Below are 26,011 nucleotides of genomic sequence, written 5' to 3' on the forward strand. Positions count from 1 at the left end.
TTCACATACACGTATAGCCTTGCACTGTGACCAGAGTGTTTTAGATTTTTTTTTTTCCTGCCTTTTCAAAGTCAACAAATAATTCAAATAACCTATGGTTATCCTGCATGAAAGCACGTGTAAAGCTTCAACCCTAATTCTTTCTGCTTTTAAACCAGTTTGAGGCCATCTGCATCCTTTATGGAATTTGGACACTCTGTATTTTCCTCTGCATGTATGTTATCTCCCATTGCTGCTTTTAGTGGGATTCCTTCTTACTCAATAAAAAGGCTACCAAAAAATCTTCCCTATGGTGTCAATTAACGTTAATCCTTAAAGAGACATTTTCAACTTGAAATCCAGTCAACTGAAAAGAATAGGAATAGTTTCATCTGTCACTGAGGCTTATGCCAACTTTCTTCATTTTGCAAATTACATTCTTTCATCTTCTACCCCCCACTGCTAAATCAGCGACCCACACAAACAATAGAGAAATTCTAAAAGGAGAAAAATAGGAACTAGTTACATGAAATGATGTCAAATTTATAAAACCCAAGAAAACAGAAAAATATTTTATCCTTCAGCTTTTTGTACTGATAATATTAAACATTTCCAGAAATTCCCATAGCTTTGAAGCTCATTTCAGTGTTGCCCTAAGGCAACACATGAATCATTTTTCACTATGGAAGCATTACATTCTTTTGCCAACACACAGAGACAGTTTGGAGCACAGAAGCAAATCTGACTTGTGTGACTATGCAAAGGCATGTTTACTTAGTCACTGACTTCAGCAGCTTCATGTTAAGCATATTAAGCACATGAACAAGTGTTCACAAGCTTACAAATTCCAGGGATATAAGGGACAGAAGCACATTTATAAATAAAATTCCTTCAAGCAAAGAACAAAATATCTTAAAGTGCTATGATCAGTAGTGATCTTCAAGTAATATCAGCACCCCTAAAACCCTCTATTGCTGACCCTGCATGCAGGTTCATAATCACATTTCTCCAGTAGCTCTCCCCTTATGCTTACAACTCTCTCCCTAACTTCCATAACTTCCCAGAGGCAACAACACTTACTTGGGCCCCACCAACTGAAACGGAGATGGATCAAAAGCATGGGGCTTCTTCTCCTTCCTGAACATCAAAACTGTCAGAAAAGAGCCCACCCTGTCTAGGGAATTCCTGTCACTGCTGGTAACAGAGGATTTCTCAAAGGGGCAAGAGAAACCTGTAGCCACAGAGATCTGCAACTCTGCAATGTTTTAACAACTCAGTAATGCTCACCCTATTTTCACTTAATTTTTTTCTATCACAGACCTACTCTGCAAGAAAGCAACAAAAGAATTCACCGTATACCACATCAGTTGCTTACCTTAAACTTATTTCGATGGTTATCTGGGACAGTTTCTTTATCTGGACAGCTACAGCAGCTACCCATGACTTCTTTAGAAGACCATGTGATCTCTAAAGGAGGAGGGTGAAAAAAATAAAAGTTAGTTGAAGTGAAAACAGAGTATCATTGACAAAACAACCCAACACAAGTTGCTCTCTGAAATTACAATTATTAATCATGAATTTTGCAGTCATAAGTAAAAAAAATAAATCAACATAAATATTACAAATATTTAAGTAGTTAACTTGAATTTGGCATTAAAGAGCGGCAACACCAAGTTGTTAAAGCCCTACCAATAATTCAGCTTGAGGTTACTACCAAACAGACCTATTTGATTTGTCACCTTAATTCCCATGGTAGCAGCTTGAGGGAAAACAAAAACCAACAACTTACTGGGTGCAATTCTCATCTCCTAAACCAGGGCCTCTACACAAGGCAACTATCCGGATCCCAGTTCTGCCTAAAGGAGCACTTCCCGGCTTAGACTGCTGAGCACAGCCGTAGTGACGCCCATACAAGCCCTGGGCTGTCGGAGGTTACCAAGCAGGGGCAACACAAAGAGCCCCCATGGCAATCCTGAAAGGCTGCCCTGGCTTCAGCAGCTCCAGGGCTGGCTCGCAACAGAGGGTGGAGGTGATCCAGGCCTGGAGGCAGCCCTGTGCTGGCAGCTGTGCAGCGAGGCTCTGTGCTTCCACTTTTAAATACTTCCCATACAGCACCGTACATAAAACTATGTAAGCGAAGTCAAGGGAAGGAAAAAAAAAACCCCAACAAAAAAACACCCACATTCAACACAAACATTTTAAAACTTGGGGTTTTTATTTCTATTAAGTTCCGTTTGGATTAAATTGTGTTACACAGTCTACTTCATTTACTATAAAACAATAAAATACTCAACTAACACAGAACAGCAGGAAATTAAGGAAACCAAAAAGAAGTATTTGGTATTTTTGATATTTTCATTTAAAGATTTTTGTATATATAGTAAAACCTTCATAAAACAGTATGATAAATGGTCGTAGAACCAAGTCTCGCAACTTGCTTTTCCTCCTTCTACCACCTTGCAGAGGGTGGTAAGTCTTGTATTTCTTAGATACAAGAAAAGCCAGACAAAAGAAAACTTAACCCATTTATATCATCTTTACATTGAAAAAACCCAGAATTTCCACTACACCAATTAAAAGTGGGGCAAAACCTTGCAAGAGAGCTAGTAAGTCAATAACAGAGATGACACTAGAAATCATGAAGAAGGAAGACAGAACTGGCTGATAACTTTTCCTGAATAGAGGGGACAAAAATCTGATGTCACCTTAAGAAAACTGGGACTTGCTTTCTAGACAGGCGTTTGTATTAGCATGCAGCAGTAGTATCCAAGTAGCACTTTAGTCTGCTGAGAAATAAGGTGCAAATAATACAATGAAGAACAGCTAACTCTTCCCCTCTTCTTGGCCAGAAAAGCCACCCAAAAGAGATACTGCTACCCTAAAGACTGTGCAGATCTGCCACCAAACCCGTACAGAGCTGAAATGGAGAACTTAACAGAAAGGGTAACAACATGGCTTGGATTAATCCAGTAAGAAAGAGGCAGAGCACCAGATACAGCCAAAAATCACAGATTCTCCAGTGTAATTTCTAGGCATAACATGAAAACATGCGTTAACATGACAGAGCTTTTTCTCCCCAACTCAACATCGAACTGGAAGGTTGGCTGTTTGGTTCTGCTGTTGCAGAGTGAAGCTATGCTACACACAACTGGGTTTTTGCACAGTGAAGATCAGTCATGAATTTTATTAATCAGTCCAATCACTCTCTCAATTACAGACTACTTTTAATAGTCTTCACATATAGATCCCATTGTTATTTTAACCACTCTGGGTTTTTTTCTTACAAATTCTGCCTGTTTTGTTTAGAAAGGAAGATACAGGTAACAACACCGATTACTAATTTTCTACCCTGGCACCCCAAAATGCCTCACTACAGTAACGTTCAGCTGTTGGTCTTGTTCACCTACCAATACTACACTAATTATTCTGAGAATTCACTGCTAAAAAGAGAGCAACAGGTGACAATAGATGCAATACAGATTAACAATGAATATATAAATTTGCAGCAAAGGTTTTCAACCTCTCATCCATACAGCAGTCATGGTTGAAGACACTTCCAGCAGCCTTTAGGCACAGATGCTTACACTTCACAAAGCCCAGTCTTAAGACAGCCCCAAACATTTTGACACAGTTGAAACAGAAGTAGATAGCGGCATGCTGTTATAGTACATGACTTTCTTTGCATTCAGTGTAAAATAACTGATCAAATCTGGTGCAGACAGGTGCCCACAAACTTAAAAAAACCCCAAAAAACAATAAAAAAAAACCTTAAGTGAAAAGTAGTTTGGGAAAAATCACTAGAGTTGCAAGTAGAAAGCTGTAGTATATGAAGATGTATAAGGTACAGGCAATGTATCTCAAAAAAAAAAAACAAAGAAAGGTTATATAATCAATAATCATACAAGCTTGTTATTTTGTCTCTAATATATTTTAATCTTAATACTTCAGAAAACAAAGAAGTGCAGTGCTGCTTCAAAGAAGAGATGTGAACCAAGGCTATGAGGAAGAAATGAAACAGCTATGGAACTGGCAGAATTAAAAAGCACTCACCTAGATTTGGCCATTAATATTCCCAGCCTCTGCTGCAGCATCAGGGCTTCTGTCATACTCGAAGTGTCATGCTGTCTTGTCACAGAACTAATCATTTGACCTAGAACTAGAAGAGTATATAGAAATGTAATTTTTCTTGGGTTTAAGATGCCAGTTTGTAAACTAACAAAAACAGATACCTTTTTTATTTATTTTATTTTTTAAATTTTGGCAGTATCGTGTCAAGCCAGGTCTTCATGGCTAGGATGCATCTTAAGTGGAGTTTTAGACAAGAGACTGATCTCTTAGACCTTCCTCAGCATTTCGGTGTTTAACTGGGTCTTGGAAAAAAATAATCTTGTGTCCCTTTCTGCAGTGTGGCCTGTCACACTGAGGACTCCACTCATTCTCCCCTCACTCTTTACCCAGTTTACTGTGGGGAAGTGACAGATGTGAATTTCTGCTATCCTTAGCATATACTGAACCAAATCACAGCAGACACACAGAAGAACACATACAGCTTAACTCTGCCTAACTCCACTAACTCCCTCTTGCTTACCCTACTGAACATGTACAAATGCTGACTTATATGGCTAACACATCACACTTTCTCTACTCCCCCCATGATTCTTGCTACATGCCATTCACCATAAATTGCTTGCTTTCACTTCCCCGCCCCTCGGATGATTCTCAAACTAGCTACCCGCTCACATTTAACACTGAAAACTCAACTGCTGCTTCCATCAGGCTAACAATTGGCAGCCTTCCATTCTCTGTTTCTAAAATTGCCAAATGAGCACTTGGTATTTCCTTTGACGCGCCTTCTTAAAAACTCAAGAGAAGGGCTAAACTCTCAGAAAAATACTTTATTATTAGTCTTTCTTATCAAGTCTTGCAGGTTGCCTACGCAAACTTTGTATTCATCTGCTGTCCTCTGCCTTGCACCTGGATTAAAAGCATCTTGGGAAGGCAAAACACTCTTCTTTTTTGCATAATATCAAGTGTAACGTAGTCCCAAACTCATCTCAGGTCCTAGGCATGATGACAAAAGTGGCAGAACACTCTTACTGTGGAGGGATTGTGCAATAGAACAGCAGAAATTCAGTACTGGTAAATGCAAAATAATGCACCTAGCAAAGGAGCTCTGTCTGTTAAGAAACATCAGTCATGTAGTCACGCAGTTCAACAAAAACACTAGCTCAATAGCTATCATAAAGCAAATGAACAGAATTATTTGGAAAGAATTAGAAGAGCTCAAACAGAAATACAATTCTATTGTATGAATCCACAGTGTGCCCATAGATGTAGTAATGTATGCAATCATGCCTCCCCCTGTAAAAAAAAAAAAAGACAGAGTAAAACCAAAAATATGCTACTTGGACTGCTCAGCCTGGAGAAAGGGACTCCACAGGACAGAGAAGATGAGTACAGAATTATAGGTGGCATGGAGAAGATAAATAAAGCACAACTTTTTCCCAATACAAGCATTAGGGAACAGTGGTTGACATTAAGGGGCAGGTCAGAAAAAACTACACAAAAATACTTTTTGCACATGGTATGTAGTTAAACTTTGTGAACCACAATGTCTTGTGGGAATGAGTTCCAAAAGTTTAAAGATTCGGAAGGTAACTGAACAAGCACAAGCTCCACAAAGAGCTTTTAAACTCAAGGATGTCATATCTGGCTCAAAAAGTCCCTAAGCTGCAGATACTTAGAAAGGTTTTAGGGAATGATCATAAAGTGTTCCTTCTTACTGTTCCCTTCCCTATATAGTTCCTATTTGCTGTCAGAATTTACTATTCTACTGTCAGAAACTGGGTACTGGACAAATCGACACTTCAACTCTGACCCATCAAAGCCATTCTAGTTAATATAAAAGGACGACATGAACTCCACATAAATGAGTGCACTGTCGTAAGACATTAAAAAAAATAATTAACAACTTGTATTTAACTTGAAACTAAAACTTAGATTTCACAAAGGTACAGGAGGATAAACTTATTGAACTACTTGATAGACATATATTTTTGCACATACATACTAAACAAAGATTGCCACTGTGCATAAGTGGCATTTAGAATAGGAACCTGAAGCAAGTCACATACCCTTCCTATGATTTATTTGCCCTTTAGCCATAAGCTGTCTTGATCTGGACAGTTGTATTCAAGATCTATCCCTCTGCAACGCACACAGTCTCTGGTTCTGCGATGGCCCTACCTGGTCTGGCCGGTATTATTTAACTATGTTTTTTAGTCAGTTTAGATTTTTGTTGGCTTAACACACAAAAACAGCTCAGCAGAGAGTCTAGCAAGTGCCAGAGCCAGCTGGGGACAGAATCACAGCCTTAGTCACCTCTGCCCCGTTTTCAGAAAACTTAACCCCTTCACTAATTACTGGGATTTACTTAGTTTATTGCCAAATTCCCTGCTAAAATCTTCAGGATAGGAGAAAGACGGAACAGAAATCTTGACCCACCCCCTCTGATGGAATCTTACAGGCAGTCATTAGAAAAATAATAAAAATAACAATTTTCACAGGCAAGCTACACTAATGCAGGTGTGTTTGCACTGGTATTTACCCTGATATTTTTCCAGCAAAGTTTTAAAACCTTCACATGGCTTGGCTACATAAAGCAGACTAGCCTGTTTCAGTTACCTAAGAATGATTCTTAAATGATCTAACCAGAATTTTTAATGGATAAAAGAAAGCCCACAAATTTATAGCACCTCACTCCTTTTAAATGCGAAGCAATAACGAAATTCTCCAACCAGTTGTTTCCAATTACAAGTTGGCTATTTACTCTGTTTGGGATTTTCTTAAATCTTCCCAGATTGCAAAATATTTACCCAAACTTAAACATACAAGGAGAAGTAGACATTTTCACAGTCACAACCCTATAAAAGTTAATCTTTTCAGTTATGTCTACAATGTCAAATTTAGGAGCTGTAATTTCCCATTCATGAAGCATCAATGGTGGTTAGGTGCAGTTGTGCAAGGAGGGGGAAGGGGATGGAGAGTATTTTCTGCTTCTCCGTAACACATTCATTACTGTAGTGCATGGTAAAAAACCCAGGCAAGACAAACCGGGACCAGCACTTATCTAAACCCTGTTAACAGGAGTGACAGTTAGGAACTGCCATAACTTCAGTAAAATTTATTACTTGGTGTTGTGAAGTAAAATACAACTCTTTCTCTCACAGACTAGGCAGTGACAAAAAGTTATGCTGATCTCTCAAAAGTCATGGAAGACAAGGCATAAGTGTAAACAGGGTAGATTTATTTTTTTTTTTAAACAAAAAAATGTCACAGTCAAAGCTTGCAGAAATTCTAACATTAGCAATTCTGCTGCCCCCCCAGGCTGGGAATGGTCTGAACAATGTGTGCACTCTCCTTGTGTAAGAAAGACCACACGGACAACCTGCAATCATACTCCTCCTTTTGCTCATAACCTGTTGCTCCATTAAAGTCAGCACACAGTTGCAAAGCTGATATAAAAACTGCCATTAAACTCAGTTCTGTATGCTCTGGTTGCAGAATCAAACATTAACTTTGGGGGATATTTTCTGTATGCGTTAATTCCCAGCACAAACCTTTTAAAAAACAGGAGAGGAAAAACCCCAAACCATAGCACACCTTAGAAGAGGCAGGGAGAAGCAAAGGTGCCTTCTCTGTAAACGTATCTTTTGCACATACTCTTTTCAAGTGAAAAAGTGTCCTTTCAAACCACTAGCTGCCACAGTGCTAGATCCTCTGCATGTATGTCTTGCACTCAGATCTACAAGTAGAGAGTAGAACACATTAAGTGCATTAACATAGTTTCAAAGCCATTTTATACCACAAATTTGTAGTTAAGGGAAAAAAAAATGACTAGGGCTTTTTCTTCCTTCAGAAATTTAAGTATCTAGAAAGCTCAATGAGTACAATAAAGTAACTGGAGAAAGGTGCCTGTGTACAGGTTGTTAGAACTCAGGCTGACAAGCACTTGAACCTATTCATTCACTTACTGTCAAGCACTTGATAATATTTTGATCGCAGCTAAGGGATATAAACAAACTTATACTGTCATTTTTACCTATAACATTCTAAATCACCCACTTTAGAAGGCTACATCTACTTAAAAGTGTCAGTATCGACCATTTTCAAAAACTGTTTCTTGTCTGGCTTATGCTACTTGAAAAAAATAAAAGGACATAATCCCAACCACTAGAACACCGAACTCTGCACTTTTGTTTCCTACTCTTCTTCAAAATTTTTGCTTAAAAAAGTAGAGTAAAAAGAATTATTAACAAATCGTCCACATTTAACATCAGTTCCTGTGGAAATTTTATTGCCTACGGGACAGTCAGAATGATAAACATTAATTTATTTTAAAAAACCATTTATTGGATATTTTCAAATTCACTTTTTCAAATTGTTCTTTTAGCTGCAGAATTTTGTTTGCTAGCTCTTTTCAATTTATCATTACCTGATCACAATAATGACAAAGCAGGAAACTACCCTTTTCCTCCCTCTTTTGGGTCCTCTTTAAAGGTTAAAGTTATCTGAGAACATGAGATATGTGTATGAAAATATGACTGACTAAAAATAAAAATAAGCATTCTGCTGAAATCAGTATCTGTGGGAGCAATAAAATTTAAAAAAGTGACTAGCACGTTTTCTTCCTAAATTCTTAAAACTTTGAAAGAAAGGCCTCTACAAGCTATTTCAAACTCAAATTGTGCAGTGTTTCAGTTTACACATACCATGTAAAAGCCACTTTACTACAAAGAAAAAAAAATTAACCTGCACATAATGCGCCATCCGAAGGTCAATGTTGGGCACTTTTCATCATGAAGCATCCCCACCTCAAGAACAACTGGCAATAGCCCACACAGCAGAAATACAGAAGTTTACAATACCTAACAAAAATGGTATCTTTCACAGAAATCATGACCTTGCAGGTACAGTAACAATAAAGTGGAGCAGGTCTGGCTGAGAGCCAAATTTCATCTTTCAGCAGTAGGGACGAGACCTCCTAGGAAAGTCAGGAGGCTCCTAGGAGGTCTTCCTCAAGCCTTTACAATTACCTTGTTGTGGACTTAAGCTAAATGCCAGATTGAAGCCATGCTTTGCTGTGACCATCGAATTTCTTTCCACATACACTGTAGCGCTGGCAAGCTACAAGCTGGCTTTTCTTCCTTGATGCCTGTTGTGTGAGCCTGTTTGAAATGGGAGAGATTGAGGATGCCCCTCCTTAACCTCCTCTCAGGTAAGAGGACATAGCCTTGAACTACAGAAGCAAGTAGGGGACAACAGATTCTTAATTTTTTTTCTTTTTTTCTGAAAACCTATAAAGTCTCCACTGAGACACATGAAGTCTGTTGTATTTGCAGCTTAAAGGTAGAATTAGCTCTCCACAAAGGATCATCCCACGCCCTGAAAGGGCTCTTTCTCCTCATGCCTTGGAGTTCAAGAATTATCAGAAGTGATGGCAAAGGCAAATTATTTGTATATAAAAATATGCACAAATTTCTTAATCCTAAGTAGAAATCCCCCTTCTCTCTTCCTCCAAGCATGTTAATGTTGTCACTCTTATAAAGCTCCTTTAAAATAAATATTATTCCCTTCAAAATTATTACTTAAGATAGCTAACTACTTGAAGTACTTTGTGCAGGAATAGACCCATCACATTCCTAGATTTTTCCTCTTATAAACCCTTTTTTTTTTCCTACCTCACCTTGGGTAAAAAAAGAAAAAAAACCAAAACCAACCAAATTCTTTATTTCAAGTGGAAAGGTGCAAAGGAAAACCAAGGGAACACAGAGGGAAGATTTTTATTATATATGCAGACACCAGATTAATCTGTATTTTAAGTCACAAACCTAAACACTGTCAATCAACGGCTTTGCTCCACAAAGACTGACCTCTTTCCGTTTGGTTTCTAAGAAACAGATTCTAAATGTTGGTTGTCTAAATTGCATCTAAACTAGATACCAGGAGTGGTTATCACCAATAATTTGCTAGGCAACTGAACACATTGAAATAGGGAAAACTAACTTTGGTAGTTTCCTTTCAAAGTTCAAAATTCGTGGCCCGCAAGTGTTTGGATGTTTCCATTTATTCAGGGATTCAGACAAGAAGGCTCCCCAGTTCAGGGTGGGTATTACAGCAACCACCACCAGTAAGCACACCTGCCCAGCCCATGCTGCAAGACTAATCTCACATGCAAAATGTTTGGTGACAGAGGTGACCTATTCAAAACAAGAAATCTAATTTCATTATAGTTGGACGAGTGGCTTCTTACAGGAATGTTACAGATGCCTTAACACTGATTTCTCCTAAAACAGAAGTTATTTTAAATCTTTTTTATGGCTTTCAGTATACAGAAACAAAACCACTGTCAAACATTTACCGATACAAACCACCCTGCATCTTACTTTTTATCTCTCTCCCTGTCCCTCATTTTTCCCTTAGGGACCTGTCTTTCCTTATAAACTTTTTACAGAATGATACTAAATATAAACTGATTTATTTCAGATTTGACATCCTTCGTGTTTCATCATTTCCACTCTTGCATACCATATTAAGTATTGCTTGATATTTGCTTACAACTGGTGTATTTAGATTTGTTTAGCAGTGAATTTTCACCCTGCAAAAAACATAAGCAGCAAGGATGGGATGCAATTTATAGCAGCCTAATTTTCTAGATCCTTCATGAAGAATACTGAGGACATAATACAACAAAAGGAAAACATGCTTTAAGAGATACTACATGAATTGTGGATTAAATCCTGTTTAAAAATTTACCCCAAACAACAGCAAAATTTGTATTACCTTTACCAGCCTGAAATCTTATGACAGAACTTAAAGCTTACATACTTGATTCCTTCAAATGCTGGCAACTCCACTCGTCTTCTGTTTGCCCTATGGTGAGCCACACAGCATAGAACCTGCCCCTCCCTGAAGCTCATTCCAGTACATCTTTCTCTTTTAAACTCTCACAATTGGAAATACTTGAAGAAAGCACAGCCAAATCCCTACGGATACATTATGCTAAGTAATTTTCTCAGCTCAGAGTTTTTGAGCACTCTGATGCCAATGATTATTCTACAGCATGGAATAATTTCACCTGGCTACTGTCATCTCGGAGATTCAGTTCAAACTGAAAGTATAAATCTGAGTATTTCAGATTTTACATAGACAGTTTAAGTAACTCATTACAACCTCTGCTCTTCAACCAGAGTTGTCACTATGGCAAAACAGCTTTAATTTTTCCACACAAAACCATTTTTGGGTGAAACTGGAAGCCCTACAGGCATTTGAGATGGCAAACAGAGTAATAAACAGAGGAACTAACTTACCACCTAAGACAAATGTTACTGAGTAAAATAATTATTATTTTATTGCCATGTTATGCCTTCCATAAGATAGATGAAAAAGGCTGAAATGGTACTGCAATCAGTCCTTTGAGTTTTGCTGGTAGCTGAATACCGCCCATTTCGTAACTGGCTAATACAATGGATTAAATGGATAACCTATTTATTTGATGTGGTAAATCCTGCATCTTCAGAGTTGTGATGTAATCCATGGTGGCAAATTCTGTATGATTTAAGAATCCTGGTATCCTGCTTAGGACTTAAAATAGCCCATACTTTGACCTTCTATTTATTTTGGCTAGCATATCTTCACTACCACGAAGCCAAATTCTTTCAATTGGAAAACAAAACTTAGGTCTCTGGAACACGGGACTCCCACATACCAGACCTCACATGCACATAAGAGATGCAGCACCAAAATAAAGCATTTGCCCTCAACTAGTAATTACTAAATGTGGTCAGCTCCAAGAGCCTCATACTCCTAATGGTCACAGAAAGGACCTCTTCACTTTATAATTACTTGGGAAGAAAAAAAAAAAAAAAAGATTTCTGTACATCAGCAAAGACTGACTAATTCACTTTAATGTTTGGAGACAGAACAGACGTTAAGAGGTGCCAGAGCTGGAATGTTCTCCCGTAGAAACACAGGGGTTTAAAGGGACATGAACATTCAGCAGAACAGGAAGAAACCCCTGAGAAATACAGCACAAGGGGCATGAAACATTCTCCTTGCCTACCCACGCACACTGCTGTCCTGCACATCAACTCCTCTTCTTTCAGGTGTCCTGGAAAGCCTTTGCCTTGCACAGTCTGACAAACGAAGATGCAACAACAATTCGCTCCCAAACAGCAAATTCATTTTGGGGAGATGGCATTTTAATAGTAAAGCAAACTGAACTAAGGTCAGACATAATCCTTGCCCTTCATCCACTTGGCAACGATTAGTAAAAAAATTAATCTTGAAGGTGCCTAAGTACTACAAGGATGAAAAAGCAGCAGTGCTAACAAACCAAAACAGAGTGAAAAACAACAATAAAGGAGATCCAAGAAGAAATTAAACATGCTGAGAAAGAGTTTGGTGCCGCTGGCTGCAATTATGGAAAACAAACTATGAATGGTAGAGGTGAAGTTGCAGAATCTAGTTTATAACTTTGCTTATGCTAACAGGTGGAGTTTTACCTCAAGATTTTTATTAAATGAGCATGTTGTCAGACATATGATTAAGATACAGTAATAAATGTTTGCTCCTTTTCCCTCTTTAGCCCTTTCCAAGGAAAAAAAGCAAAAAACCAAAAAACAAAACTGGCAAAACCCAAGCTAAACTGTAAAGCTTTCTGGCTCCTATGAAAACAAAATTATTGCAACCACACACAAGCTTCAGCACACAAGCTGGCCGTTTCGGCGCGCCGCCCTCAGAGCCCTCTTTGAACACGCGGCGAGGAGGCTGATGCAGGATCACGCCGGGAACTCGCCCTCTCAGCAGCATTCCTCCTGCCGTTGCCAGCTGCCTGCTCCTTAAACTCACAGAGGGCTTTCTTTTCTTTTCTTACTCCTCCTTTTTAACACCCAGACCCTCAAAACTTGATCTGGTTTGCTGTGTATGTTTCAGTCTATTTGGATTCAAAGTGATCAGCAACTTTTTACTTCTTCCTTCTCATCCCACCCCGCCTTAATGCTATATAAAAATACCCAATACCATTTAAAAAATATTTTAAAAAAACATAAAGAAAAGCAAATTAGGAGCCTTGTTGGTTTGTTTAAATTCAGGACTACCAACTGATCCTGAAGAATCATTATGTAAATTTTTGAAATTGCATGTTGGTATTTAATTATCTGTAGTTCTCCTTAAAAGTGATCATTTTAGCAAAATGCTCAAGTTTAGGTATGTTAGTTAAACGTTTGTTGGAATACTGTTCATCAGTAAATCCTTAAAAAAACATGCTCATTCTGACAGAAGAGCTCTTATATTCACCACAATTACAGTAGAACTGAAGATGAAAGACAGCTCAAACAGCTGAGTTGGATGAGCAGAGAGAACTGCAGCAGGCAGCAACATTGAGCCAATGCTTAAATACTTCATGATTTATGTGACACTGATCCTACACCTCTCCACTTCGCTCTAGCATGACATCCTAAGACTCACATTCCCTTATCTTGAGGTGTGGCACTCCATATTTTGGCTTATCCTAATGCAATTTAAAGGTAATCAAGCATTTCATCCAGGTACTACATTGATACAACTGTTTTATTCAATAGATGCATACATAAACAGTATTAAATGAAGTTTCACATCTTCACCTCAGCACATTTTGAAAACCCCAGGTCTTTAATGAACATCCATCTTGAACAGCAGCACACAAGCTGTTTACTCCACCATCCCCGTTAATCCTTCTGAGGATGTGGGACAACGTCCTTGTTCTATTCTTTAATCGCTCTCCAAAAAATGATCCTCTTACTCTAAACTTCCAGAGAAACAAGACTTTTATTTTACTTGGTATCATTTTTAAAACAACTTACACATACGCAAATATTTTTCAATTTCTTACTAAAACAATTCCTCTAGATCCACACCACCATATTGTTTTCTGTGATTGTCTGCCAGATTAACTACATCCTTTTAAAAGAAACAGCCAGAACACCAAACTCCAAACCATGACATTAGGTTAAACAAGCAAGCACTACTAACTTACTTTATACTTGGAAATTCTGAATCTGTTTAAAAATGTCCTCTGAGGAACAGCATATAGAAAAAGCATTGTTTTTACACAACAATAAAACAGCAGAAACAGCAGACTGAATTTTTAAGCATCCGTGCTATGGAAAAGTTTTTTGGATATAGGATCAAGGAGAAAGGCAAGGAGATGGGAAAATAAAGTACAAGGCTACAACAATTAAGTCAAGTAATGAGGCCTAAGAGGAAGAGAAAATCCAGCTTAATTCTTGAAAAGGATGCCTGGCTTGAAACTGTTTAAATAGTGAGTCAGCTCTCCAATATTTAACCACAAATGCCTCCTAAAACCTGAGGCCCACAGCTCTTGCCAAGTCTTCACAACCAGCAAAGTGCCAAATTTTGTAATTAAGTAAATGGCATTGAGTTTATATTTTGTAATATTGTAATCTCTGAAATATTGTTCATTCAAACATCTCAGGAAAGGTTAAGTTTTACTTTTATGTTTTTGACATGTTTTGCACACGGTCTTCTAATACATTAATAGAAAAAACACTGAAAAGCCTGCAAGGTCTTTCTTACCAAAATGTTAAGCAGATTCAGTAAGATGTTATCAAAACTAAGACCATGCCACTGCGTTTTATAAACAGATAAATACAATTTCAGTACGTATCCTCAGTATGTGCTCTTCATCCACCCACTGGTTCCTCTTTCACTATCAGCAAGTTCTTTGCACTTTGATACAAGGAATCTGACCGTACCTGAACATCTAGCTTTTATACATGGCCTTTGTTTCTTCAAGAACTAACAATCCCATCCCCCCATGATATCATTAAATCTGGGTTCTTCTAAAAATAGTTTGTCTCCTGTATTTACCACTTCTCCCTTTTCTGCACACAACTCTTTCCATCACATTTGAAAAACTCCTGATTTTCTTAGTTCTGTTTACATGCCTCCTCACATGCTTCTCGTACATTTTTTCTTTCCACTTTAAGGAGAAATTCCAGTAATCATTTAACTTTACCACCTCTGTGACCCCAATTCATTGCACAAAAAGGGAAAGATTAACAATAGCTAGTTACTCCTCTAAATCAAAACTATGTAGACTTTTCACTGGTAGCCAATGAGAAGATCCACAGTCTTGAGTACCTTTTGTCACCACTGAACTGCATCTGCCAAAAAGCAGGTTTAGATTAATTTTGTTGTCTTTGCATTTGCAATGAAAAAGAGAATAAACACATTTAGTTAATGTGGCTTGTTTGTTAAAACTGTGGTAATCAGACTGTGTAGATGCCTGTCCGTGCTTTGGGCTATACCAACTGATTAAAATTCTGATTATTAGGAACTGCCCGCCAGATTTAAGTACAACCCAAGTATAATCCTATTTGTGCATCCAAGCAACCATTTTCTTCTTTTCACTGCTGGATCTCTTACAGTCCGCTTCCATGCAATTAAATAACTACATCATCTTTCGTTTTGATTACTCTTTTGTTAGTGATTTAACACACTCCCACTAGTCTAGCTGAACCATGCCCTAAAAAGTAGTTTTCTATTTGAGATGGAAGTTACCAAACCTGTAGTTTGATCTCCCTGTACAGTGGAGAGCAAAGTTCCATTAAATGAAAAATCTTTATTCTTGGTGCTTTACAACTAACTTAACGAAAAGGTCTATTTCCTTGTATTTTATTTCCCTTTTTTTAAAAGGCTCATTTTTGAGTCTTATAAAATGTTTCGCTCTTGAACACTGCTGAAACACTACAGAAATTTCTGTACTGACCTAGATCTCCCAATATAGAGCCCTACAAAGCTTTATTCTGTTGGATGGCTCTTATACCACATTAGACAACTGCTGTCCAATGTTAACATTATGCAGCATTTTCTTTCAGCAAAAAATAAACACACCTTTCTAGAGGATCCGTAATGAATATTGTCTGCTTTGTATAATACTCTTCCTAATATTGTAAAGGATCTGTAAAAGTAGTACTAGAAGGATATTCAACATGAACAGAAACGTGGGTGTTTGCATGTGCATGCGTGTGTCAGTGTCTACACACCAGAAGAAGCAGCAGAACGAAGATTAAAGCTTAGCTTGCCCTGGTGAGGAAGAGCACCATTCACACAGGGCTCCCAGCAGTAAGGCCTGTTCTCTGATCAGACCACAGCACAGACCACTCGCCAGTGGAAGAGCCTACAGCCTAACACAAGAAGGACAGCACTGAGGTTGCATCACACTGCATATATGTTCCTTTTCCTGTTAGCAACACATATTTAAAACATTTTTTAAAAACCCAAAACAATAAACAAAAAACAGACAACGAACAGCTGCCCCTCTTAAGATTTATGGAAGCCGAAGATTGAGAAAACCACACCACACCACGTGATGATGGCTAAAAGATACTAAAGATCATCCAAAAATCACTTTGTCACCACCAGTCAGTAAGGACCCCCGAGATGTCATGAAGATTTGACAGCTTTTTTCTTGTCTTGCATCACTCACAAGGACTCCTGGCTAAACCACTTGGTTTTCTGTTTGTTGACCAAGTGGACAAAAGAGTGCAAGCAAATTAAACGTATCAGAAAATTGAGCGTCAAGAAACTTAGAGATCAGAGAAACCAATACCACCTTGCCCTACCATAGGATCTTGCACTGGGTTTTGTTATACCATTCTTCCCGAAAAGATAAACTAATTTTATCTTTAATTAGTACTGTAAAATAATCGTCACAGAACCACTAGTTTCATAACAAGGTTAGCTTAAGTGACCATTTACTCTGTTTTACTTTTCAAAATAATGGGACTGTAACCTAAGAATGCACACATGGCTTGCAAACCCAGTCACATTTTAAAATTCCTTAGTCCCATCAGTTGTGGACCTCATGATTTGCTACTATTCCCCCCCCGCCCCCAGACACCTTTCTAAGTCTATTCCAAACTATATCTTTATTACCTGCAAGAGTATGGCTGGGGTGAGATGATAGGAAATTAAAAAAGAAATCTCTTTTCTTCTTTTTTGTAAGACTTAACTCTTCCCAAGACACTACTGAAGCTGCCTCTTCGCACATTTCATAGTCCTAAATTTGTAGTTTGAAAGACTTTATACAGTGAAGGTGCCCATTCTGAAGAACAGAAGTTTACAATAAAATGAAGCTTCCCTCAACAAACAAAAGTCACACATACTTTTATTTAAATAAGTCCTCCAATGATTCCTTCCATTAACGAATCTGACTAGGTGTCATTTAGAAAACAATTTCTGTGGAAGGTTTCCTGAATCAAGTTGTCAACTTTGTGTGTTGCATGACATTTATAAGCATTGGTACCTTCAACGACACAGAAAAGTCATATTCACCTTATTGTACTGAAATTATCGCCTGTTATCTTAAGTGGCAGAAAATCTTTAAGGATAAAAAATAACCTATCTGAATTCTCATCTTAGTAACACATGCGTTTCTAATCAACGCCTATGATACTCGAATATTTGCAGTACATGCTCTCACACATTTTACAGTCATATCCAAGATTGGAATTCATAAATACATATGAAGACTTACTGAGTTTAGGGGAAAAAAAAAAAAAATGTGTTCTAAATGAAAGGCCTAAGAAATGCACTGAACTTCCTCGGTGCTGGGACAGTACCCTTAAGTTTCAGCCTCAGACAAACCTCACACACCTCCACCTCTCCTTGGCTATGGGGAATTCTGAGAACTGTACAGTGTCAAATATTACCTGAAATACTGTAGCTCTCAAAGCTTTCATGTAGATCTTTTGTTTCTCTACCAACTGCATTCAGTGGTAACCTCTACATAAGAGTTCACACTGGCTTTATGTTTCTGTATTTTTTTGTGAGCAAATCTTTTGTGCTGCAAAGTTCTGCAACTGCTAGATATTAAGAATGAGGTTGATGTAGTTTAAAATACCACACTAAAACTTCAAACACTTATATATGGAAAACAAGCTGATTTGGGTTTATAGCTAGCATGGACAGGCTTGTCCTTGCCCATCCATTTTGCTGGCATCTGATAGCTATACTGAATGCCCATTTTCTCTCATAAAGGATTAATTCCAGAGACTGCCAAAGATGCCAATATTATATTACCATTACTAGCCATGACTATGTCAAAGCAGCACCCACAGCACCCTTTGAAAATGGTATCAATTCCACAACAGGGTCTTGTCTTTACATGGGACTAAAGCCTCCAAGATTTACCCTCCACAGCTACACAATTTAGTTATTTTTCTAATGAACTTCCACAGTGAAAAACATACATTGAAGGCAGACACACACACACAGAAATCAACCAACATGTGTGCTCCTAGGGTACACTACATTAATTCTTCATATTTCCATTATACTCTCATCAATAACACTACTGAAACAGATCACACACTCATTATTCTGTGCCAGCTGTGCTATTTGATGGATATTGAAGCAGTACCACTTGGTAGAGTACATTACTTAAAAAGTACAAACAGTAGCTGTTCTGTTATGTTTTTTAATAATAAAATCGAAAAGGGCTTGCAAACAAGAAACCAAAATAAATGTACTAGTGATGCTCTGAAAGTCATGCAGATCTCCACAAGAGTTGCTGATTCTGAAGTATTCTTGACATTAACTGCTTTATTGGCTAAAGCAGACTCCTTTATGAAGAGTCCCTAATCATACATCAGCCACCACATCTCCTAACCCAGCATTCCTCAAATTGAAGTCCACAAGCTCAAGGCTCATTTTACCTTCCCATCCCTCCTCCTCTTCCCTCCAGTTCAAGGAGCACTTTGCAGAAGGTGATGGAGAATTGCAAGGGTGCCAGGGGAGCAGAGGGGAGAGATGATTGCCAAAACCAGGCAGGGATAATGCAGCAGTAGTGTGGAGGGACAGGCGGGCAGTGTGGAGGGCAAGAGCAGGACATCGGGGCTGCATAGAAATGTATGCAGCCACCTTTCAGGAGGTTACGCTCCAGGTGTCTGGAGGCTACCCAGTAACACAAGTCAGAGGTACAGCAATGGGCTTACCTGCTGCTGCTGGCCACAGGTGTGCTCTGGCTCACATCAGTCTCCATCATGAGCAGCTTTGTGGAGCAAGGCCAGCAGAAAATATATTTTTGGAAGGGTACATTTCAGCCAGCTTAGCTTCCTGAGCTGCCTCCCTGCTGGCCTAGTGACAGAGCTGGCACAATGAAGAGAAGGCAGGAGCGCACAGTGGCGAGCAGGACTACAGCTAGCTGCGTGCTTAGCTCAGCTGGGATTTCAAGCCATACCCAGATCACAGCTGTGTTAGCACAACTTGACCAGAGATAAATTGACTTAGGTTCCTCCCCCAGCTAATACATACATCTCTGCCTAAATGTATGCAAAATATCATGTATTGCTGCTGAGAAATAGAACACAAAAAAACTAGTAAGAAAACCCTATACCCATGTGGGGTTTTACCCACCACTCAGGTTTTACTTTGTAGAAACATTTCTTCAGTTACCCATCGCTTCCAAACATCAGTACGTCACTCACAACTGATCTGGATTAAAAAACAGTCATTACTTTCCTTGCTCAGCTATTTTTTCATCTGGACCAGCTTCCTGATCAGGTCCACCACATGAACTCCCGAACACAAATAAGGGGGTGGCACTGTTTATACCAACAGAACCACAAAGAAAAATGCTTTGAACCTGTGGCCACAGATGCAGCTTAGTAGTTACTCTATCATGTGCTGCAGTTCAATAACCAGTAACACCTTGTTGTCAATGAAAAGTCACAGAATATCTGAAAGAAAGGACAGTACACACAAGAATTCAGATTGAGCAGGGTTTTTTTAACAGAAACATTATTAGTTATGATTCTGACCTATCCATGGGACTTGCAGCTTAATTTTAAAGCAGGTGCAACAAGCAAAATGGATACCATCCCAATCCAACAATTGTCTAGAAGATGACAGGTAACTTTAGTTACATAGTTTAAACAGCCCATTTGCTGCCCTGGGGTATTAGAAGTCTGCCCAAAGATGACAGAAAAACAACTGTTCACAGATTCTACAACTACACCAATTTTGTGGGTGAAAACTCAGCGCTCTGTAGCAAAATGGCACAATTTGTTTAAAAACATGTTTTGGCATAAAACCTATTTAAATAACAAGACCATAAAGCTTGCTGGCACTTAGACAAGAATGGAAAAAAACCAAGAATCTATTCTAATTTGCACAATTCTAAGAACTAGATTTATATTTTATACTAGTATTAATTTGCACGATTCAACATCTCAAACTACACTTCAAGTACAGATGAAAGCAAGTTACAAACCAAGTCCAGCAGATATTTAAGTCGACTTACTAACTCCCTTCTAGGTTTACTCTCTAGGTGAAAACACAAAACAATAAAGTATCTATCTATAGAAAGTAGTGACTTCCCTTGTTATGTTTCTCTACTCCAGCTCATTAGTATTTCTGCAGTAAACGATACATTTTCACAATTTTTTTTTTTAATTAATGTAAGGGGTTTATATTAAGTAGTTAATGGAATTCTCACTCCTTACAACACATTTCAGCTACTCAGGAAAGGCCAGGGAATGATCTACAAAAAGTCTATACCAGCTAAACTGAGCCACCACTGTCCACAGAGAGGATTTGTTTTTACTAGTTATCATAATGAAATACAGCAATTTAAAAGTAATTTCTAAGTAGCTATCTCATATATATTTTATTAGCTGAAAACCCTGCCACCCAAGATGCCTGATTGTTGTTTTATTTTATGAAAAAACTCAGTAATGATTTTTGAGGTGCTCTCTTGCATTCGAGAGATGTGGGATACTGCCAGGTAACCGAGCTGTTCCATCCTAAGCAAGTAAGTTCACTGCAAATGGATTAAGATGGGACTTCTACATTTAGAAGTTACAGTTCAGTAAATATTTACACTCAAAAATCATTGCTCAAATGGAAAACCCCCACCATTTACACTTCAAGATGAGATAACTCAATAGAATCTTTGAGAATTAAAAAAAAATTTTAAAAAAACAGTAAGTACAAAAAACACCAAATAATTTTTAAACATATAAGTACATGCTAACAAGCTGACAAGAAAACTGGTGGAGCTTTGATGTCTTGAATACCTCTGAAATCAGGTCAGAAAACCTTCTGGAATACATTATTTAGGCAAATTAACTGCTTTCAATTTAAGAGTAAATGCGTGAGATTTATCTTACCAGAATACAATGAGGTCAGACTAGGGTTCCTCCATTCTAGCCTTAAGCAACTTATGACTAAATAAATGTTGGCATTAAAAAAAAAAAAAAAAAAAAAAAGCCAACAACCAAAAACCCACAACTAAACCAAAACCAATCCCTTTCTCCAATATTTGAAAAAATAATATCAGTGAACACATATGGTTTTCAAGTATGTGCATCTTTGGATAGAAAAATCAAAATCTTTGCTATGTAACAAAGCTACGAAGTCTGAAGTGTAAACTTTAAGGTTTCATTAACATAACTGTACTTTTGATCTAGTATCTTTGATAATGAGCTTCATGTATTCAATAAAGTATAAGCCTCGCTGTACTATATAAGAGGAGGTTTTCCAGAAGCATGCAGCTCACTTAACAATTTTGTATGAAAATTGATTTGGAAAGCATGATTATTGAACATACTGTTCCTTTTCCATCTCTCTCTTTTTCTCGTCTTTCCTATAGCATTCCATCTACTGCCAAAGAGACTTCCTTTGGGAAATACTCTGAAAATAACAATTGGCCCTTTTACACCAGTGTTAGGGCTTAGTGAATCAGTAGGGTGATGAGTATCAATCACCACACTGTCAATTATTCTGTCCAGTGGCTATGGCCAGTCAGATGAAGCCAGACAAGTACCCCAGGTGACAAGATCAGAGGCAACGAAAACCAGGACCCTTGGTTTCCAGGATATTTGGAAGATTCTCTGTACATCTCACTGACTGTCTTTCCTACATTGGCTTCATCTTTTCTTTCCGTTAGTCTTCATCTCACTTCCTTGCTCCTTCTCCCCTCATCACACCTCATCTCAGCTCTCTGTCTGTCATTCCACTTTCTTTGTTCAGCTCATCCCTAGTCCATATCCAGGACCTTGCTACCACCATTGTCAATCTACAATCACTTCTGTACTACATGTAATGCATTTTTCTTATTTTGCATGCCTGTCTTACCCATTTAAATGCTAAAAAACAGTTGGCAATTCCTGCCCTAATATTTATACTACAACTACCACAAGAGAGATGTAATTTCAGCTGACCATTACACACACTGTAACAGACATGAAAACTGTAAGTCCAGCCACAATTCCTTGGCAGGAACACCCCTGCCAGTCTCAACTGGCTTCCTTGTTTTATGGCACAGCTATCTTGTTGCTTTTGTCTCTTCCCATGTGTGGGAAAATTACTTTTGGGGAGGTAGAGGTGGGGTGGAATTAGAGAAAACTGGGACCTAATGGAAGCACAGTATATCACAAAACACAGCTGTAGCTTTCAGGATGGCTGGTGTGCACGGAAGCTACACCACCACAGCTCCCTAAGCAACATCAGCACATGCTGATGGGAGTAACGGAGGGATGGAGCAGAGTGGAGACATCACGGCTGGGCTCTGTTGTGCTCCCTGCAGGAATGGGAACTTGATGGCACCACACAGCTGATAAGCTGCATACCAGTTGTCACATGAAGAATCCATGAGATGTCTATGTCTGAGCCAACCACTGTGGTGAAATTACTTTCCTCAGATGAAATAATCTTATTATAATACTAACACACACCACCATCTCAAAGTTACCTGCCTCCCAGGTACTACTACACCTCACTGGGCACATCACACCAGTCAGCAGCAACAATATGCATGACTAGAGTCACTCAAGCTCTACCTAAGTGTGAAGGAAATGGACTAGTCCTGGACGGAAATAAATCCAAGGGGGTTCGGAATTGTCTCAACTCCCATATTACCCAACTGATTTAGTGATGACAAAGCTAGGTCAAGCTGACCCATACTCTCTAAAGTTGTTATGAATGAAGGGACTTCTAGTCAAGGGAGTTAGCCTTGGGAAGGGTGAAAAACAAAGAACAGAGGGAGAAAAGAACACCATTATCTAAGTTATGCAGAAAAAAGCCTTCAAATAAGGGAAGTTCTGGCTATAAGAGGAGACAGGCTGATAAGGTGTTGCAATCCACTGTCATCAACAGAAAATTAGTTGATAATAGGACAAAGATAACTGTGGTAGTGGGAGATGGGGACCTCCACCTCAAATAGCCCCCCTGAAAGGGGGCAAAACCCTGCTTGAAGAGCATGCATAGTTACTAGAGAACTTCAGTAGTGCTATCTGAGGATGTGTATAAGTTTGCATTAGAAGCGAGAAACTTGTAACCAATCCTGTGTATGATGAATGAATATGCCATGTATTATGAAGTATAAAAAGTGAACAAATGAGGGGAGAAGTTAGGGAAGACTCCAGCATAACTTCTGGGACCAATGGATGGGCTGAACCTGTCTTCTTGCCCATATGGACACCTATTGGGTAAGAACCTTTTTCTATGACTAATTTAACTAGCTGCTATTAGATGGGTTGTTTTAAGCTTGCTTGCAGTCAGTGTTATTTACCACCACCAATCTTCAAACCTTATTCTGTCACAATTATATATTAATAAATATTAATAAAATATATAATATTAATAACATGTGATTATTAATGTAAATAGTAAAATAATATTAAAATATTAATAAAAAGTGTTATTCCCTAACCTGTTAGTGTTAGCCCTTCGTGGGTGCTAGTAGCCACCGGCAGCAGGTAACATTGGAATAAAGCAGGAAGACCTGCTGACAGGTCCACCTTACGGCTGTTGGCACATTTCCCTGAAGTTGTCAGTTGAATCACCCTCCAATCCAGCAGGACTTTCAGGGAAGGGTCTCTCCAACAAGACGCTGACAGACTGGTTGGGCACAAGGGTCTCTGCTTTCCTGGGGCACTGATAGATCAAACACTAGCGGTCAAGAAAATCTCCCCCACCCCAGCCCCTTCACATAACACCATGCAATGAAAACGTTCTGCGTCCAAGAACTGGTAACGAGCACTCATTTCAACTATGGTAAAGCAGGGTTATGCTTATCATACAATTTAAGTGCCTTGCACTTCACCCTTGATTTGAGTACAAGTTATGAGTTTTTATGTGCCGTTCTATACTTACGGGTATTGATCGATATCGTACTGCTTATAACCCTTCAAAGCCACAACTGTAAAGACAACAAACACACAGCTGATGGGGACAGGCTTGGAAAGGGGAAAGCGTACAACTCGTCAGTAAACGAATTGGACAAAGCTTCCCAGGGAACTCCAGCTGTATCTTCACTTACAGTCAGCACGCAGTGCTGACAAATCCACTCCTTAATTTTTATGTTTAAACCTTTGTCTGCAATAGTACGAGAGACAAGGGAAGAAAAAGTAATGGCAGAAGACCTTGAAATAAAGATGTTCGCAAGCTATGCTGCGCCAAAAGTAGCTTACCTTTGCTACAGAAACTGTATTCTTTAAGCTAATACAACTAGTGAGTCTGAAGGTCCAGATACAGGAGGCTCAATCACATGAAATTAAAATCTTTTCCATAACCATTTTGCTCATATATACTAAGGCAAAAAGGGCACCTTGTTAAAAAGTCTCCCACCTTTCCCTTACAATCTGAAGGCTATACAAGGGAAAGTCTATGTGGTAAGGACAGCAGATGGGTCAGCAGAACACGTACCCAAACATTTCAAAAAACTGTTGCTGCATGGTAAATGAAGTTGAGCATGTATCAGTATGGATTGCACCATAAACAACCAGCAAGAACTTCAACGAATGAATAGCTATTAGGATGGTGCAACTTATTTCTACCAAATGCACAAAAATTATCTCATCAATCCACCCAAGTGGCCCAACAAGCTTGTAATTTTGGACATTTGCACATTTTGGAAACACACTGGCAAGTATGCCTGACTGGTTCAAAGAACTTTGGTCATTAATTGGATTGAAACATCCATTAATTACCTAGTCCAAAAATACACAGAATTATCCAAGTTAACAGTTTGTAATGAAAAAAAAATTCAATCTTTACCAAAGCTACACAGTAAACAGGCAGAAGGACACAATCATTTATACCCACTGACACAGTAATACAGACAGAACTAGTTGCATGCTGTTTCTCCTTTCCAAAGTTTCATTACACACAAGAACCACCTAGTTACCCAGTGTGACTGGTTTTAAGCAGGACAGATTTTACACGTGGTCACACAGCACACAAATATAGTACTTGCTCCACTAATCCTGAAATAGGTTGCCAGTCTTCATTTTATAAAAAGGAACAGTCTCTTTGAGCTTTCTAGAAACTTTAAGGCATCAACTGCCTGCCTGTGCCCCCATCTCAATCATGCTGCTTGTAAAAATAAACACAGATTCTCAAATAGTTGTAGCAGATCTGTGAGGACTAACACAAAGATTATCCTTTCACACTGATTTAACAAACACCTCCCTCAAGACACCACTAAAACAGGTCAAATTTACCTATACACACAGTATAATAATATTTCAAACAATATCAAGACAAATATAAACTATTAAAGTATGCTATTAAGACTTTTATATATTTTCCAACACACTCCTTAAAAGTCACATCTTCAATTATCAAAAACTGATGCTTTCAAATTGAAAATATTAAAGTGTTCCTGCTTCTTTAATCTATCCAGAAAAAAACAGCAGTATGAATAGCAAAAGAAGATGTTATTAATAATATCTAATTAACATCTCAAGCCTCCTACTGATTCAGTGCAACCCCAGAAACCCGGGATTTCTGTTGTCTTCAGGCAACAGGGACGGATAGGACATTTCTGGGGAGAGCAGAAAAAAAATGCAGTGAACAGCTGTGTCTGAGACAACCCCTCACAGTCAGAAAAGCTACAAGTTAGCATTAAAAATTTAAGTTTCATGCAATTATCCTTCCATCATTTCAACTTAACAGTGAGGAGAAA

The 26,011-nt window shown here is 38.5% G+C and overlaps 1 protein-coding gene across 3 annotated transcripts in view; it reads right to left on the reverse strand.

Annotated features, from left to right (window-relative positions):
• FRS2 (fibroblast growth factor receptor substrate 2) overlaps positions 1 to 26,011 on the reverse strand; it is a 58,243-nt gene that overhangs the window by 14,939 nt on the left and 17,293 nt on the right. For 2 of the 3 annotated variants that reach the window (XM_056339246.1, XM_056339245.1), the window contains 2 exons: positions 4,030 to 4,135; positions 1,355 to 1,446 (listed from right to left, as the gene is read on the reverse strand). In XM_056339246.1, coding sequence (XP_056195221.1) covers positions 1,355 to 1,420 — 66 coding nt within the window. In that variant the 5' untranslated portion in view covers positions 1,421 to 1,446; positions 4,030 to 4,135. Of the gene's footprint in view, positions 1 to 1,354; positions 1,447 to 4,029; positions 4,138 to 26,011 lie in introns of those variants that run through there. The other variant, XM_056339247.1, reaches the window with a different exon arrangement.

Source organism: Falco biarmicus, chromosome 5 (genome assembly GCF_023638135.1).
Source record: "Falco biarmicus isolate bFalBia1 chromosome 5, bFalBia1.pri, whole genome shotgun sequence".
Lineage (NCBI taxonomy): Eukaryota > Metazoa > Chordata > Aves > Falconiformes > Falconidae > Falco > Falco biarmicus.